This window comes from Oncorhynchus mykiss, chromosome 2 (assembly GCF_057628025.1).
Source record: "Oncorhynchus mykiss isolate SJ-2025 chromosome 2, ASM5762802v1, whole genome shotgun sequence".
Lineage (NCBI taxonomy): Eukaryota > Metazoa > Chordata > Actinopteri > Salmoniformes > Salmonidae > Oncorhynchus > Oncorhynchus mykiss.
Window position 1 is genome coordinate 82781638 of NC_143023.1, and position 17229 is coordinate 82798866.

Sequence of the window (17229 nt, forward strand, 5' to 3'; positions counted from 1 at the left end):
TGTGTATCTGAATGTGTGCGCGTCCGTATGCCTGTGTGTTACTCACTCTACTGTGTGTATACCTCTGTCTAATCAGCCTTTCTTCCCCCCCAGCGGGCCTGCAGGTCCAGGCTGACCTCCCGGTCGGAGCAGCTCGGCTGTGTCCGGGCGCACGACGCTCCTTCTTCTGCCGCATGAAGTACCACAAGATCTCAGTCAAACAGGAGGACAAGGAATTCCAGTCCAGCACATCGAAAAAGAAAGGTAGGGGAAAAATCTGTCCCCATTTTATAAAGTATGGTCTTCATAAATGTAATGGACATATGGAACCTGTCTGTGTAACATTGAGATAATATTCTCCCCTCTTTAATGTGGATTGGTGTGAAGGAAAATAGTTTCCCATCTTTTCCTTAAAAGTTTGTGTGTTTGTATAAGGCAGGACAGCCCTTTTCTTTCATAATAAAACATACAATTAAATGTGTTCTCTGGATTGGAGTAGCTGCTAAACAATGAATGTAAATGTGTTCATTAAGATTTAACTGTAATGGAAAAACAAATGGATGTAAAATGTCTACCTGTCGTCCTGTCCCCCCATGTAGAGTCTGAGAAGTACTGCACTGTCCACTGCACAGGCTACATTCGCAGCTGGCCCACCAGTCAGCTGGGGGAGGAGGGGGGTGAGGGGGAGACTGACAAGGACAGCTCCCACTTCAGCTGCCTGGTGGCCGTGGGCCGTGTCCACCTCCACGCCGTCTCTCTTGTCAACGGGGCCAACGAGGTCCTGGTCAAAGCAACGGAGTTCGTCACGCGCTACGCCATGGATGGCAAGTTCACCTTCGTCGACCAACGGTGATTGTTTTCCTCTCTTTTTGATTTAATGTTTAGGTTGTTATTACACTCAATGGGAAGGGGCTCAAAGTTCATCCTCTTGGTCTCCAAGCACTGGATGGCAAATTAAGTATAATGAAAACTGGATAATGTAATTATCCCATGACAGTGTGGATGTGGTGTCTCTAGAGAGTCTGGGTCACTGACTCATATCACTCAGACTCGAGATGCCTTTAATTGAAGAACAGCACAAATTTGTGCATATCAGACTGCCCTCTTCATAACCACATTGGCTCCTCTGAAGAAGTAATGACTTGAAATCATGTGATTACTAACAATATGTTCTACACCTCTACTCCTTACAGAGCCACCACTGTCCTAGGATACTTACCCCAGGAGCTGCTTGGAACGTCATGCTACGAATACTTCCATCAAGATGACTTGCCACATTTAGCAGAACGACATCGAAAAGGTAGGATCTCGTTGGTTCAGCCAGTGGTTGGTTGCCAAACTAGTTAATGCTGTCGCTTGCACCATGCCTTTCCTGTTACCAACCCGAGAGAGAAGAAACATTCAAAGTCTTCCCTAGAATTCCTAGAATGTGGAATCAAATCATAACCCAGGAGCAAAGAGCCAGAGGCTAGCCACAACTCACCAGTAGGGCCTCAAACCACTACATGGGAGAAACGGTCCTACTTTTGAGCCATGTTGCTACCCAACTTCAATGTTTTTTCCTAGTTTCAGAATTTCCCCCAAAAAAATCCCTCCCATTGTTTTCTTCCGGTATTCCCCTGAAATAGTAATCAAAAATGAAAAAGTAAAACATTCCTACTTGCATGCCATAAGCAGCTTTCATGTTATTATTACTCTTGTTCTAACCATACCTAGATGTTAAATGGAATAAAGAATATCTATCTCCTCTAACTTAAACTTTCACACCTTTTCCTTTCAGTGCTGCGGAGTAAAGAGAAAATAGAGACACATTGCTACAAATTCAAAACGAAACATGGCTCTTTTGTCACACTACAAAGTCGGATGTTTAGTTTCATAAATCCCTGGACCAAAGAAGTAGAATACATAGTGTCAACCAATACTGTCATGTCGTAAGTACAAATCTTTTCCTTTTCCTCCTTAGGATCGTCACTGATCTTTCTGTACTGTCGTTGTAGCTTTGTGACACTGTGTAATTCAACCTTTTTTCTCAAAACTCTTTCCCAAAACGGTTCTCTCTTGTGTCCACATTCTGTCACGTCTCCAGCAGTGACCACAGTCCAACAGACAGATCTGGGGACAAAGCAGAACCGTCAAGTAATTCCAAGGCTTCAGAAGGTTAGTTGAGATGTCAACTTGAAAAAGCTGACAATTGGTGTTATATAAGCATTGAGGTCTATAGCTAAATAGTCCTAACCTGCGGCTAATGAATGTTTTCCTCCTAGACGATGGCAATAAGTCTCTTCCCATCATCCCGGGGATCTCCAGTGCTTCCAGTACCATGATCTATGCAGGGAGCATCGGGACCCAGATAGCTAATGAGCTGCTGGACTACAACAGGTGGGTGATGGGGTGTGGTAGCCTATCAGTGAAGATGGACATGTGGCAGAGAAATGGGGTTGTGTGTGTGTGTGCGCGCATTACCAGTCAAAAGTTTTGGTTGTGCAAAGGGTGGCTACTTTGAAAAATCTAAGTATGTTTTGATTTGGTTAATACCTTTTTGGTTTGGTTAACACCTTTTTGGTTACTACATGATTCCATTTGTGTTATTTCATAGTTTTGATGTCTTCACTATTCTACATTGTAGAAAATAGTCCAAATAAAGAATAACCCTGGAAAGACCAGCTGTCTCAACTTTTTACTGCTACTGTCATTTATTTCTATGTTTATTATTATTAATGGATAATAATGTCATTGGATGCCCATCAACTTGTGAATGAAGAATAGCAGCCTGTGAAGGAATAGCTATAGAACAGGGTTGCGTTCAGTGGGGGGGTGGGGGGTGTATGCTTCCCTGTCTCATTTGGGGAATCGTGTCAGCTCTGCTAAGACATTTCTATCTGCAACGTTCAGTGCTTGGCACCCTCTTGATGAGATCCTGGTGAATCTTTTCAAACTGCAATAAGCTGTCAAAAACACTCTTGAGAAGTTGCAGGTGTGAAAGGCGCACAAGTTTGGACCCGCGCCTGGAGATGTCAAAATATATTATTTTTTATTTTACCTTTAAATAGGCAAGTCAGTTAAGAACACATTCTTATTTTCAATGACGGCCTAGGGACAGATTTGTACCTTGTCAGCTCGGGGGTTTGAACTTGCAACCTTCCGGTTACTAGTCCAACGCTCTAACCACAAGGCTACCCTGCCGCCCCAATTTATAACACTATGAATTAGGTATGCTGTTCAAGCTATGCTTGAATGTGCTCAATGATATTGTTGGTACCTCACTGGATATATTCTGTTTGGCATTGTCGTCACTGTACCAAAGCAGTAAACAAGCTCAGAAATGCCTGAAGTGTGATTGTTGTGATCAGTTTGATCTGTCTGTTTTAGGATGAACTCGTCCCCATCCAGCGGTAATGTCAGCCCCTTCACTGTGCTGAAGGACAAGTCTCCTCTGCAACTTACACTGTCCAGCAGCAGCGTAAGTCTCTGTGTGAGCGTGTGTGTGTGTTCATGCATGTATTACTTTAGTAACTTTTTTCCCCCTGTCTCGTTGAGGTGCCAAATGGAGAGGTGGCAGACCTAGAGATGCCAGGGAAGTCCAGTTCAGAGGAAGGAGAACAACAAGAACTCAAAAGACCACAATTCCCTGCAGGAGAATCACTCATGGGTACATCATCACATCCCTTTAGCCCATTACGGTCTTGACTAGTTTAGGATTGGTCCTTTGTGATACCGAACAGAGTTTTTGATGATGGTACTCTTCTCGCTGAAGATCCATTGTTCAGTCGTAGATTATGTGGTTCTGTGACTGGTTTGTAGTCCTCTTTCACGCCCCCTCTCTTCCTTGCTCTCTTTCTCTGCCTCACACTCTTTCTGACTCTTTTTTTTTTCTGACCATCTTTCGCTCTCTCTTCCCTCTCTCTGCTCCCCCAGTGGAAACTTCCCAGCTGGATATGGAGAATATGATGGACCCTGGCCTGGGAGGCCTTAGTAATGACGAGGCGGCCATGGCAGTGATTATGAGCCTGCTGGAGACGGACGCCGATCTGGGCGAGGCCGTGGTCATGGATGAGATCAACTGGTCCCTCTGAACTGGTCCCTCTTTGTCTCATCTCTACTGAAACTCTCCACGTCTCACTAAAATTGACTGCACTGATCTCTCTGAAACTTGCCACAGCTCACTGAAATTCTAAGCCTCTCTGAAATCCCCCCCCCCCCCCCTGGCTCTCTGAAACACACTACAGCTCTCAATAACTCGACCCAAACACAGCATTTCCCTCAGTACAGTTCTCTCTATCACCAGGTATCGTCTCCCTTATTAAAACATATTTTATTTATTTATTAGTTGTTTTAGTTTTTTCCACATAAGCTGTGTAATCTTCAGGTGGCTGTTTACATTTTTTTTTTTTAAGACAATGGGATCGATTGGCGATAAGGGACAACAGCTCTCCACCACTTTCAGTGGGAGGAAGAGAAGAGTCTGAGGCTGTGCCTACAAAGCCTTTCAGGTGGCCATTTTGACTTCTTGGCGGCTAATTGTCCGTATCTGCTTTCCTCAGACCTACAGATCACGTTCCCCTGCTCAGACGTTGCATACGTCTACCAATTATTGTGTGCCAAGTCATTGACTGTGTCATCGACTGACAGATTGCCATAACATATGATGTGATTAGCTGATACGTAAAATACCTATCCAGGGGTTGTAAGGTCTGTCATGCATCAGCTACGCCTGGGCAGAGGAACGCGCCCACAGTCTCTCCCCATCTCTGGAGTGGCCTTAGGAGGCGTGGTCTATTTGAGCAGCAGCCTTTTTGTGCCCCCCACGTGTCACATCCTATCCTATAAGACTATGGCTGAATCCCAAATCACTCCCTTCACCCCTTGACCCTCCAGTTAAGATTTCACACTTGCCTCCGCCATATGCACAAGTGTCCCAAAGCAGAGGTAGTGAAAATTGTCATAGGTGTGGGGGCTAATTAGACAGCCAAGCAAACAAGGCTGCAGGCTTTAGAGCGAAGTGCTATCCCGACACGCTCCGCGATATGTTTTGAGTTTGCGCAAATATTTTTATTTGAATATACAAGTATTTGAATATTGGAATGCATTTGGCAATACACTTGGAAGGTATTGGCACGTATTTGAAAATAACCAGTATTTATACAAATATTTAAATACTCTCATGCTTTTGAACCCAGGTCTGTTTGGTCCTAGGTTTATTTTAAATAATATATTTGGAAGTAACTATTTGAAAATACTTATGCTTAAATAGTAGGCTATTTTATAGGAAATCATTTGAAAATACTTCTAATAGAAGTAGTTGATTCGGCACCACATTATTTTAAAATACTTAAATACACAGGTCTGGTTGACATTGACATTGAGAGTCACTGATAGTCCGCTATCAATGTGCCACTTAGAGATTTTCCCACCATCAGAGTAACTGGGCGTGTCACGGCCTAACCACCAACTCTCTGGCACACAGCATTTGGACCGACGTGTGAAGACCTGGTATGGATAAATGCCACATTCACCCACCATCTTGACACATTCTTAAAAACAGAAATGGAGGTTTAAGGGAATAGACTTAAATTATATTATTAAAATAGAGATTTATCAAATACCTTATTTCAAAATGTACAGTTTATAAATGATCTCTGAATCAGGGATCACTCAGGGAGCAACAGAACAGAAACCACCCCTCATTCCTCCATTTCATGTTTATTCAATCTTTTACACTTTTTTTTATCACTTGTAGCAGTATTTTATTTATCAGGCTATATATCACACACCTATAGTACGTAGGAGTACAGACGTTGGTATTGTTGTAAAGTGATTTGTTGTTTTCTTTTACAACGTTTTTCGGCTTTATGACGCCCATGCTTTGACTTAATTTCATGTGTCATAATGCACTGATAGACAACAGTCTTATATGGCTCGTTCAGAGGTGCTACTTCAGAGGTAAACCGAGTCGTTTGTGGTGTGTGGATTCTTTAAGGGACTACTATGCAGAGTGAACATTCCAGAACATCTATATACATCTCTGTCTCTCGCTTATTATTCAAACCAGGGGTTGTAACCATAATTATTTTCGTTACATTCCACTGTTCCGCCCAGCAAAATAAAGTTCTGAAGCGGTTCAAAACCCCTAAAAAAATAATGGTTTATATCATTCCTTTCTCTTCCTTTTTAAACCTCTTTAGCTCAACATTAAATTACTTCACCAATCAGTGTGGATAGAGCAGCTTTCTATGGAGTGGGCAAGCTGTAATAGATGTTTACATGCATTGGACAGACATGTGTAGGGCACAAGATGTGACTGAAATTTTTCAGGTGGGGAGGGAGCGAGCAATAGAGGGTGGAGGAAGCTTGGCTTGAAGCGCTGGGCATTTTGTTATTACATGCATTATCTGAATTAGGATCACAGCATTATACTTGCGGAGGAGCAGATTCAATGAAGGAACTTTGAACGTCTTTGAACTTCCAAGAGTTGGCTTAACTTTGGACCAGAAGCTTTGTGTGTGTGTGCAGAGCGTCACCAGAATTTTAAATAAAAACACATTTGACCTTTTTGTAGTTAATAAAGCCAACTTGAAACATGATAAATATAGTATCCTTAACTAGTATTGTGTACGTTTATCCATTCTTCTCAAATAGAAAAATCTATCTCCCTAATTTTGGAATAATCACACTTGTAATGTCAGCAGGCCACCACACCCTACATAATCAATAGACTACATGCCATATACAATACACACTCGAATACGACCCCCACTGTCTGTGTCTGTTTTGGAGGGCGAGAGATAGGTAGCCTACACACACTGGGGGGAAAAATGCCCTGAATGTAAAATAACAAATTAACCTGTTTTTTTTTTGTGATCAAATTTGTTTTGCTATTGGTAAGACAGGTACACATGGACAAAGAAACAAGTAACAAGACCTGGACAAGACAAAAATAGCCAGCTACTTTATTTGTAGTTGCCCATTTGACCATTGCCCCACCAAACTATAAGAAGCTGAAGCTGGATAAGCATGCTTTTTAAATGTGGTGGCTTGAGGTCATGTCAGTAAACCCATCACCTGCCATCTATGGTCACACTGATTGGTCTATGGTCACCATGCTTTGAATGAATAATGGTTTTGTGGCAGCCTTATGTGAGGTAAGACTAAAGAACTAAAGTCATGAAATATCTTTAAAATGATGCTGTTTAAACTCCAATGCCTGTGTGAATACTGCTGTTTTAGCCCATCCAGCCACGGTCGTTACTTTTTAAAGTTTGTTCACATTTTGTGCCAGTAATGATTTTGATTCGGTTCTGAGGGTGGGATGGATGGAGGTGTATTGTGAGTTCTGAAGAACACTGTCTCTGGAGCTCCACATTTACTTCAATACTGAGGGAGGCACCAATCCACTAGGACCCCCACTACCTGTATGTCTGAAGTGCCTCATGCCATTTCTGCATGGATACCTGAGAAGTATATTACAAACCATCAGTCCCACCTTACCTCTCAACACATTAAATGGTATGGCATTTCCCCTCTCGACTGTTTATTGGATCATGGGATTAATCGGAAGTATGAAACACGATTGGTGGCTGGATTTGACGTGCCAATCACGAGCCTGATCACAGATGATGGCATTCAACAAGCAAGCTGTGAAAGCATGTGCCATAGATACAGGCTGGTCCTATAAAAGGAAAAAAGTTGTATGATTTTAGTTTGTTTTAAGATTTTTTTTTTTTTCCTAATATCATTGTACTGTATTTGTGAATGCCCTGAATTGTGAAACCGTTAAAGTATGTTTGTACAGTAGGGCTGCCGCCCACCCTATTGTCATTGTGTGGTGGCATTGAGTGGAAGTCGAGTTCTGTTCTGTACTTTGGTTAGAGTCAACCTCAACTGCCCCTGTCCCAGTTTGAAATCCTAAACATTATCCAAGGTATAGTTAGATTTCGTTGTATTTTTGGTTCCTTTTATATCCCGCCCAGTTGATCTTATTGCATGCAGCTGCTTTTGCATCCTTTTTTTTTTTGTTTAATGCATTTTTTGTTTTCGCCTTATAAGACAAACTAGGGTATGAGAGAAACCATTATCTGTGGACTGATGAGGCTTCAGAAACTGTTTCCCAGACTAGTGCTGTTTCCCAATTGATGCGGATGCCCTAGAATCTAGATATACCACAAACCAATGTTTTATTGTGCTTGTGGCACAGGGATCCCAGTTGGCCACAGTTAGCCTTGCCTTTTAGCCTATCCACACACAAGCAAGGCCCTTCTTTACCTGTGGGCTCCGAGAAGAGCTGTTTGTTAGCAGGGGAGGCTAGTCAGTGACGCATTCACAGCTTCAAAATCACCTGTCTGTTTTTTAAAATATACTGTATTTGTTACTAACTGTTAGTGTATCTGTTTTGTTTGTTTTAATAGTGGGCTATAGAAACACTTAAAGATTCATGGCATTATTGCTGCTTCAACAGGTCTGGTTTATGGCAGAGAAGCTGTCTAAGCTGTCTTGTGAAAAAAGGTTATTCTTAATAAACATTAGTTTCCTTTTACTTCACAGTGGTGTTTCGGTTATGCACACATGTACAGTCTGCGCACACACATGCAAACTCCATATTAAATCAATGTTGTTTCCTGTCTGTACAAATGTCCTCTTTCAATCCATAGCCTTACTGCGACACTTTCCCTGTAGAGCTCATAATGAGAGAACTCATGACTACAGCTGCTTTTTGGTAATTATATTTAGATCAACCCTGCCCTCTCCTCCATTTTGCCCCCCTGCTAGGAGAATTACATTTCCATAATTTTACAAATATGATACCACTTGGGTAAGTGTGATTAAGTGTGCCCATGGTAAGCTGGTGTAAAGTTCTGTTTTCATAACCAGCACTCCTACTCTGAGATGCTTTAGGATCAGTTTTTCTTTTCAGATCATAATAATTAAGACTGGGGGAACCTGATTCTATGTCAGCGCTCCTACTCTAAGACGCTTTGTGAATATGGGTTGTGGTGTGTACATAAAGTCGGCATGGTGGAGGGTCCATTCTGTTGAAGTGACAGTCTGCATCTCTACCCTGTAGGAGAGGGACTACCTATGTCACAGAGCTCTATGAATGCTTTAGGTAAGAATTCTATCTATGTCATTTCAAAATATATATTTTTTTGTTAAGTTAAATATAATATGTCTCTTGTTCACGAATGATAGCAATCAGAAATTGACCATAAAAAATAAAGGGCATTCAACTTAAAAGCAAGAAAACCAATCCACTGTATTACACATTGAACCTCCCCCCAGGAGTGGGAAGGTGAACGGAAAGGCTCTGGAGCAACGAACCGCCCTTGCTGTCTCTGCCTGGCCGGTTCCCCTCTTTCCACTGGGATTCTCTGCCTCTAACCCCATTACAGGGGCTGAGTCACTGGCTTACTGGGCTTACCGTGCTTCTACACCTGCATTGCTTGCTGTTTGGGGTTTTAGGCTGGGTTTCTGTACAGCACTTTGAGATATCAGCTGATGTACGAAGGGCCATATAAATACATTTGATTGGATTTGATCTTAAGAAATCCATTTAACTTTTTTGGGACAAAAGTAGGAAAAACAATCTGAGTATGACAGAGAAAAGATGAGCTTCTGTTAGTCTAGCTACCATTGTTTTTGCCATTTTCTATCATTCTATGGAACTCTGTCTTTGTGACATACAGTACAAATGTTTCAACCAAGAAACAGCCACTGTAAAGTGGTTTTAAAACCGTTACAAATACAGCTGAATCTATATCATTTTATGTTATTGATTGATTAGATCAACTATAAAATTATAACTCTAATCTTTTAATTTCAAAATATTTATCTCTGTGTTCTTTTCTTTGGTTGTCTATTTGTGATAGAAAGTTTTAATGTGTTCCCCGGTGGACCGATCACTCTGCATGACTTCCGGAGATACTTCTGTAATGGAACTGGGGGCAATGAGTCAGCTACACTGAGCAGATATTCACCACCTTGGATAATAACAGGGTAGGCACCAAAAACGTACTTTTCTTATCTTTAAACAAACTTTTTTCCCTTTTGTCTTTTCCCTTTTGTCTTTCCAGTCTTCTCAATACTTTTTCAATGTTAGCCATCCTCAGAACAGACATCAGCTCTGTATTTCTGCACTGTTATTTGCATAATTCTGACAAAATGCTGTCAATACTTTACATTTTGTTACTCTGCTACTGATGTAGTATCACCAACTATTATCTAACAAAATTGTACTAATATATTGTCAGTACAGGTAACTGCATAGTAGTAGAATTAAGCCTTTTTTTACACAAGTGGAATAGGGAACAAGCATTACCACAGGTATAAGGGCAAATTAAGGCAAAGTGTTACCAGAATATTTAATACTGTGTGAGAGACTGAGGATCTGTGGTTATGCACAGGGTGGGGTTGTTGGTTTACGGGAGTATGTAGAGATACAGTATAATACATTTATATTTCATTGTCATCCCAAGGGGTACTGTAGGTGCAATGCATTATGAGGATGAAAATAGAACAATGTTACTGTTCTTTGCCTTGCTCAAACGTCTTTGCTCAAGATCAGATCACTTCTCAGGGGAATTCAATATAATTGAATCATTAGTGGAATTTGTGTGGGTGCCATGGGAGGCTGGGAACCTACTGACACTGCGTTGCACTGGCATTGCCACTTCCCCGGCTGCATTTGTAGCAGATGTTACTGTGCTTGTCATTCACTAGATGGTGCTAAATGTCAAATTTAACAAAGTATATGGTCTCTGATTACACAGGCTATGTACAAGATGAGTGTGGCAGCCTTGTTCACTAAGCCAAACCCACTTACAGCTGAGGAGCACACCAACAGAATATTTGTAAGACTCGATAAAGACAACAATAGTAAGGATCGCACAGGAACCATTTCAAAACGCAGGTAATTCTAATTTAAGGTTACAAAACCTACAGTATCCCAGTCAGCTGGTCAGCTATTGCTGCAGTTTTTCTCTATTCTAATTATCCAGCCCTGCCTTGAACTGTATTTTGTTGTATTTGTGATTGTAACTACATCTTGTGAGTGTGCAGCCAATACAAGGCTGTAAACATATAATTTTGATCATTCTATTTTATTCTACAACATTCAGTTCTATTTAGCCATCAGCCTGGAGGAGTTCATCATGGGGGCCCTGGATGATGAGTGGATCGGGGAGATGCTGGAGTGTGACCTCAACACTGAATGTGGAAAGGATGGCGCTTGAGTAAAGACAGACAGAGAGGTGATGTGGAGGGATCCAGAACTTCATTTCATTCTCTCTTTGATGTCAGCTGATGCACTGAACTGGACATATGGGCTGAGACAATCTCTGGAATCTAGCTATCTGTGCAAAGTTTCCAAAGGACAAGACTATCAGTGTTTATATGTGTTACAGTTCTTGAAAGCAATACTGTAGCTGACTTCCATTCCTAAACAAAATACCATTCTATTAACAAGGTCTAAGATGGTTTTTTTTTACCCCTTATGGTACAAGAAAGGCAATAGAACACTGGAAATTTGAAAAGTAATTATGAAATACATTTCCCAGACTATTTTCCAGACTATTTCACTTAGGTTACGTGTGTGCCCCCTACAGACCACGTGGGGCCGTCTTGCTTTTTAAAATTGATTGGCAGGCATGTCCCAAACTCTGAAAAGATCAGAGACTTTCCTCTTGCCAAACCAATCCAGTCCGGAGCGGGGCGGGATGTGCCTGCCTGCGATGACGTTTCCACTTTCCAACTTCCCATCGTCCCATTTCCGACATGGCGTAGAGAAGAGGCAACGCAGCGGGCTGGCATTGTAGCGGAAAAGTTGATAAAGTACAGGGATTTCAGTAGGAGGATATATAATCCGTTGGAAGGTATAACTAGAATTCAAGCAAAGTTTCGGTAAGTGCGACATTTATGCAGATGTTTTGTATCCATCTAATTCAGTCACAGTGAGTAGCGGCTGCTGTGATTTGGCAACAATGACAATGTTGACAGTCGTAATGTTACTTTTATCCAACTCATTCTAATATTAGCACTTTTAATGACATACTGTTACAATGTTAGTTTTGCACACTGAGTTCTTTGCAAGGACAATTATTGACAGCTTTCATTTTGTTCCAGTGAATGAATGTAGCCTACGTACGTCAAATTCGTTCTTTAAAAAGTGAAATATAATTACACCCTAACAGATAGCATGTAGCCAGCAACGTGGCTTCTCACTTTAATCTACAGCAGGGGTCTTCAACGTTTTCTTGCCCAGGGACCCCCTCCCAGGCAAACCGGCGACCCAGGGACCCCAATCATACGTTAACGAAAAAAAAATGTCACGTCCTGTCAGGTGAATGATAATGGCAAGGAGAAGTAATCAAAACAATTGTTTAATTACATAATTGTTAGTTTTTTAGGTAATTTTGACCTCCCCACGTTGTTGGAAGAGGAAGTATAACTCAATAGCAGGGATTTTCAACTAGATATAGCTGCGGGACTATTTTTTTATTTTTATTGAGCGATGGTCAGGGGACCCAACCTGGTCTCATTCTGTCTGTTAATCTGAGACACTCGATTTAGTATGATATGTTGTTACTTGTCGTATGGTATGTATTCATTTGTGGATGTCATCAAACTTATATTTATTTAGGATTGGATGTTAAATGGCTGTCCTGGCTCTCTGTGGTCACTAAAGATCCTACTTATCGTAAGAGTAAGGGTGTTAACCCCTGTGTCCTCGCTAAATTCCCAATCTGGCCCTCATACAGTCACAGTCAACTAATCATCCCCAGTCTAGAATTGGCTCATTCATCCTGGTAAAATAAGGGTTATTTATTATTTTTAAACATGTTACTAATTACAATTTGTATTATATGTTGGGAATTAGCAAAACGTACAATATGTTACAAATCTGAAAAATGTACTATATGTTATGAATTTGCAATATGTATGATTTGTTACAATTCTAACTAGGTCACTAATGTTAGCTAGCTGGACGTTCGCGTTATATGCCCACCCATCCACCCCGACTTTTGTTTTTGCCTTAAATAACCATATGTCTTATGTAACCATACCAAACGTAACATACACTACATGACCAAAAGTATGTGGACACCTGCTCGAACATCTCATTCCAAAATCAAGGGCATTAATATGGAGTTGGTCACCCCTTTGCTGCTATAACAGCCTGCACTCTTCTGGGAAGGTTTCCCACTAGATGTTGGCACATTGCTGCAGGGTCTTGCTTCCATTGAGCCATGAGCATTAGTGAGATCAGACACTGATGTTGGGGGATTTAAGCCTGGTTCGCAGTCGCGTTCCAATTCATCCCAAAGGTGTTCGCTGGGGTTGAGGTCAGGGCTCTGTGCAGGCCAATCAAGTTCTTCCACACCGATCTTGACAAACCATTTCTGTATGGACCACGCTTTGTGCACGGGGGCATTGTCATGCTGAAACAGGAAAGGGACTTTCCCAAACTGTTGCCACAAAGTTGGAAGCACAGACTTGTCTAGAATGTCATTATATTCTGTAGTGTTAAGATTTCCCTTCACTGGAACTAAGGAGCCTAAACCATTAAAAACAGCTCCAGAGCATTATTCCTCCTCCACCAAACTTTACAGTTGGCACTATGCATTTGGGCAGGTTGCGTTCTCCTGGTATTTGCCAAACCCAGATTCGTTCTTTGGACTGCCAGATGGGAAACGTGATTCATCACTCCAGAGAACACGTTTCCACTGCTCCAGAGTCCAATGATTACCATGAACACTGCCAAGCGTCGGCTGGAGTGGTGTAAAGCTTGCCTGGAGTGATGTAAGTATTGCAACCGAGGACAGACTATTGTTTACTCGCTACGCACTTCAGCACTCGGTGGCAAACTGACTTGTTGGAAAGGTGGCATCCTATGACATTGCCATGTTGAAAGTGTCACTGAGCTCTTCAGTAAGGCCAAGCAAAGAACTTGGGTGGCCAAGTAAAATAACCTGCGGGCCAAATTCGGCCTATGGGCCGCCAATTGGTGAAACCTGTTCTATAGCCTATTAGTTAGAAAGGTACTGTAACTTCAAACCACATTTTCGCTAAGAGCAGCTGTTTAGCTAGTTTAACAAAGGTTAGCCATGTGTTGGCAAAATGTATGTCCAAGTCAAGAAAGCCTTTACATGGGTCCTTTTTCAAAGCCTATGTCAGATACTCCAGTGAGTATAATTGGCGCCAATGAGTGTAATTTGCTCAATATTAGGACTTGAAAAATAAAGTTGACATAATTTGACATTAGATTCTCTCCTCTGTTAATACTGTAGGTATGTAATTCAAAGTGTGTTTGTTCGGTTGCTGGCGATATTCATAAAAACATGGGGGGACCAATCCATATTTTAGCGGACCAACTGCAGTACCTCACGGGCCCTAGGGGGCATACCCCTGATCTACAGACAGCTGTGATGCTTTCAAACACTTGCTGCCATTCATCAATATGTTACCGTTTTCGCAACAGTCGTTTTAACAGATGGCCACGAATGTTCTCACCTAGATTCAGGTTGATTCATTGTTTTCGCTAAGATTATAAGGTAGAATTTATTTTGATCCACACACTAGTTGAGTCAACTGTTATGACTTAGAACAATATCTATATATATATTTTTATTTATTTCTCTAGCACAGGGCTCTCCAACCCTGTTCCTGGAGCGCAACCCTCCTGTAGGTTTTCGCTCCAACTCTAATCTAGCACACCTGATTCTAATAATTCGCTGGTTGATTAGCTGAATGAGATTAAAACCTACATGAGGGTAGCTCTCCAGGAACAGGGTTGGCGAGCCCTGCTCTAACGTCTTCTGTTAGGTTATATTTCTGCATGAGCTTTTCGATGGAGAATGCTTCTCAAAAGGAGGCTACTGCAGCAAATGGACTTCAAGATGATGACAATTATAATTTTGCCCCTTTTTCAAAGCACTGCTCTCCTTCTGTCTTTTCCACAGATGTGCAGCTACACTGTTTCAAATGTCAGGGAACCCCTTGAGCCCATTTGTCAGAGCTTGCTCTCCTCTCCACTGCACAATAGCAAATATATGCTGAATGGGATCCTTGGGACATCCCTAACTTTTAATCCGTACATTAACTGTTTTAAATGTCAACTTCAATGGGGTGACGTTAGACTTTTCCGATAGCAAATATCTTTCAGTGAAATAGAAGTGAATGGTAAAATCAGTTTGACTGTTCAATGGAATCATTGGTATGTTCCCTTATCAGGCATATGTTTAATGTCTTTAGTTGAGTGGCTTTAAAAAAAATATATATATATATTTTTTTTTACCTTTTATTTAACCAGGTAGGCCAGTTGAGAACAAGTTCTCATTTGCAACTGCGACCTGGCCAATATAAAGCAAAGCAGTGCGACAAAAACAACGGAGTTACACATGAGATAAGCAAACGTACAGTCAATAACACAATAGAAAATCTGTATACAGTGTGTATACAGTGCAAATGAAGTAAGAAGTTAAGGCAATAAATAGGCCATAGTGGCAAAGTAATTACAATTTAGCAATTAACACTGGAGTGATAGATGTGCAAGTAGAAATACTGGTGTGCAAAAGAGCAGAAAAAATACAAATATTGGGATGAGGTAGGTAGTTGGTTGGATGGGCTATTTACAGATGGGCTATTTACAGATGGGTTGTGTACAGCTGCAGCGATCGGTAAGCTGCTCTGACAGCCGATGCTTGAAATTAGTCAGGGAGATAAGTCTCCAACTTCAGTGATTTTTGCAATTCGTTCCAGTCATTGGCAGCAGAGAACTGGAAGGAAAGGCGTCCAAAGAGGTGTTGGCTTTGGGGATGACCAGTGAAATATACCTGCTGGAGCGCGTGCTACAGGTGGGTGTTATGGTGACCAGTGAGCTGAGATAAGGCGGAGCTTTACCAAGCAATGACTTATAGATGACCTAGATCCAGTGGGTTTGGCAACGAATATGTAGCGAGAACCAGCCAACGAGAGCATACAGGTCGCAATGGTGGGCAGTATATGGGGCTTTGGTGACATTAAATAGCAGGGCTCTAAATTAACATTTTGGGAGTGAGCCTGATCTGCTCTAGAGAGGTCCAAATTGGAATACAAATGTTTCTTCATATTTGTGCTTTTGGAATGCTTAAGCACCAAAGCTGAAGAACTGCTTCTCTTACGTTCACTCAGGTGTATAGTCCGAGTAACGCTAGAATGTGTGGTTTATGCCTTCTGAAAGAATAGCAATAGCCTAAGTGCTCCAACCAACTGAACAAGGCATGCATGTAGTGAAACAGACACTTAACAACTCCATTAAAAAAAAAATGTATTCAGATGCTTGTCATCACATTCAAACTTTTTATCTTAGCTCACAGCAGCCTCTAATTTTCTCGGATACATTATATTTTGTATTTGTGGCTCCTGTCTTGTTGCCTGACTACCCAGTCCTTGCTCCGGCCAAACGATACGCCACTGCTACAGATGTTAGTTTCTTCTCCGCGATGAGTCTGGATCTGAGTATCTACCCACGGATTTCTAGAAAGCAAACACATTCTAACTGTTCTGATTGGTCCCAGAAATCGATGAGTTGGGCCAGAGAAAGAACACGTGGGTAAAGATGTGTTTTGACACTTCATCGTTGGCTTTCATACTCTGATTAGAAATGATCCAATCGCTGATGACTTTGTTTTGTACATCACCACAATTGACTTTATCAATGGCAGTCAGACTGAAGTATGAAGCAAACATAGATCAGCAGAAGTATTCAGTTCAAGTCATCAGGCAACCTGTCTTGCACCATGTGCGTATGAAAATTCCATAGAGAATTTAGTATTTTCACAGTTAACGAAGCATATACATACATACAGTTGAAGTCAAAAGTTTACATACACCTTAGCTAAATACATTTAAACTCAGTTTTTCACAATTTCTGACTTTTAATCCTAGTAAAAATTCCTTGTCTTAGGTCAGTTAGGATCACCACTTTATTTTAAGAATATGAAATGTCAGAATAATAGCAGAGAATGATTTATTTCAGCTTTTATTTCTTTCATCACATTCCCAGTTGGTCAAAAGTTTACATACACTCAATTAGTATTTGGAAGCGTTGCCTTTCAATTGTTTAACTTGGGTCAAATGTTTCAGGTAGCCTCCCACAAGCTTCCCACAATAAGTTGGGTGAATTTTGGCCCATTCCTTCTGTCAGAGCTGGTGTAACTGAGTCAGGTTTGTAGGCCTCCTTGCTCGCACACGCTTTTTCAGTTCTGCCCACAAATGTTCTAT

At 41.4% G+C, this 17229-nt stretch overlaps 2 protein-coding genes across 21 annotated transcripts in view; both read left to right on the plus strand.

The window, feature by feature from the left end:
• Positions 1–8514, plus strand: part of bmal2 (basic helix-loop-helix ARNT like 2) — a 33742-nt gene extending 25228 nt beyond the window's left edge. For all 4 annotated transcript variants that reach the window (XM_021574156.3, XM_021574146.3, XM_090209588.1 and 1 more), the window contains exons 8-16: positions 94–243; positions 579–828; positions 1173–1279; positions 1760–1910; positions 2066–2136; positions 2244–2358; positions 3349–3439; positions 3517–3628; positions 3895–8514. In XM_021574156.3, coding sequence (XP_021429831.1) covers positions 94–243; positions 579–828; positions 1173–1279; positions 1760–1910; positions 2066–2136; positions 2244–2358; positions 3349–3439; positions 3517–3628; positions 3895–4052 — 1205 coding nt within the window. In that variant the 3' untranslated portion in view covers positions 4053–8514. The remainder of the gene's footprint in view (positions 1–93; positions 244–578; positions 829–1172; positions 1280–1759; positions 1911–2065; positions 2137–2243; positions 2359–3348; positions 3440–3516; positions 3629–3894) is intronic.
• Positions 8515–10739: 2225 nt separating this feature from the next.
• The window catches only part of ppfibp1b (PPFIA binding protein 1b), a 59888-nt gene continuing 53398 nt past the window's right edge, over positions 10740–17229 (plus strand). For 15 of the 17 annotated variants that reach the window (XM_036956773.2, XM_036956806.2, XM_036956779.2 and 12 more), the window contains exons 1-2: positions 10740–10879; positions 11088–11868. The gene's annotated coding sequence lies outside the window, so the exon portion shown is untranslated. Of the gene's footprint in view, positions 10880–11087; positions 11869–13599; positions 13768–17229 lie in introns of those variants that run through there. The other 2 variants (XM_090209576.1, XM_090209523.1) reach the window with 2 other exon arrangements.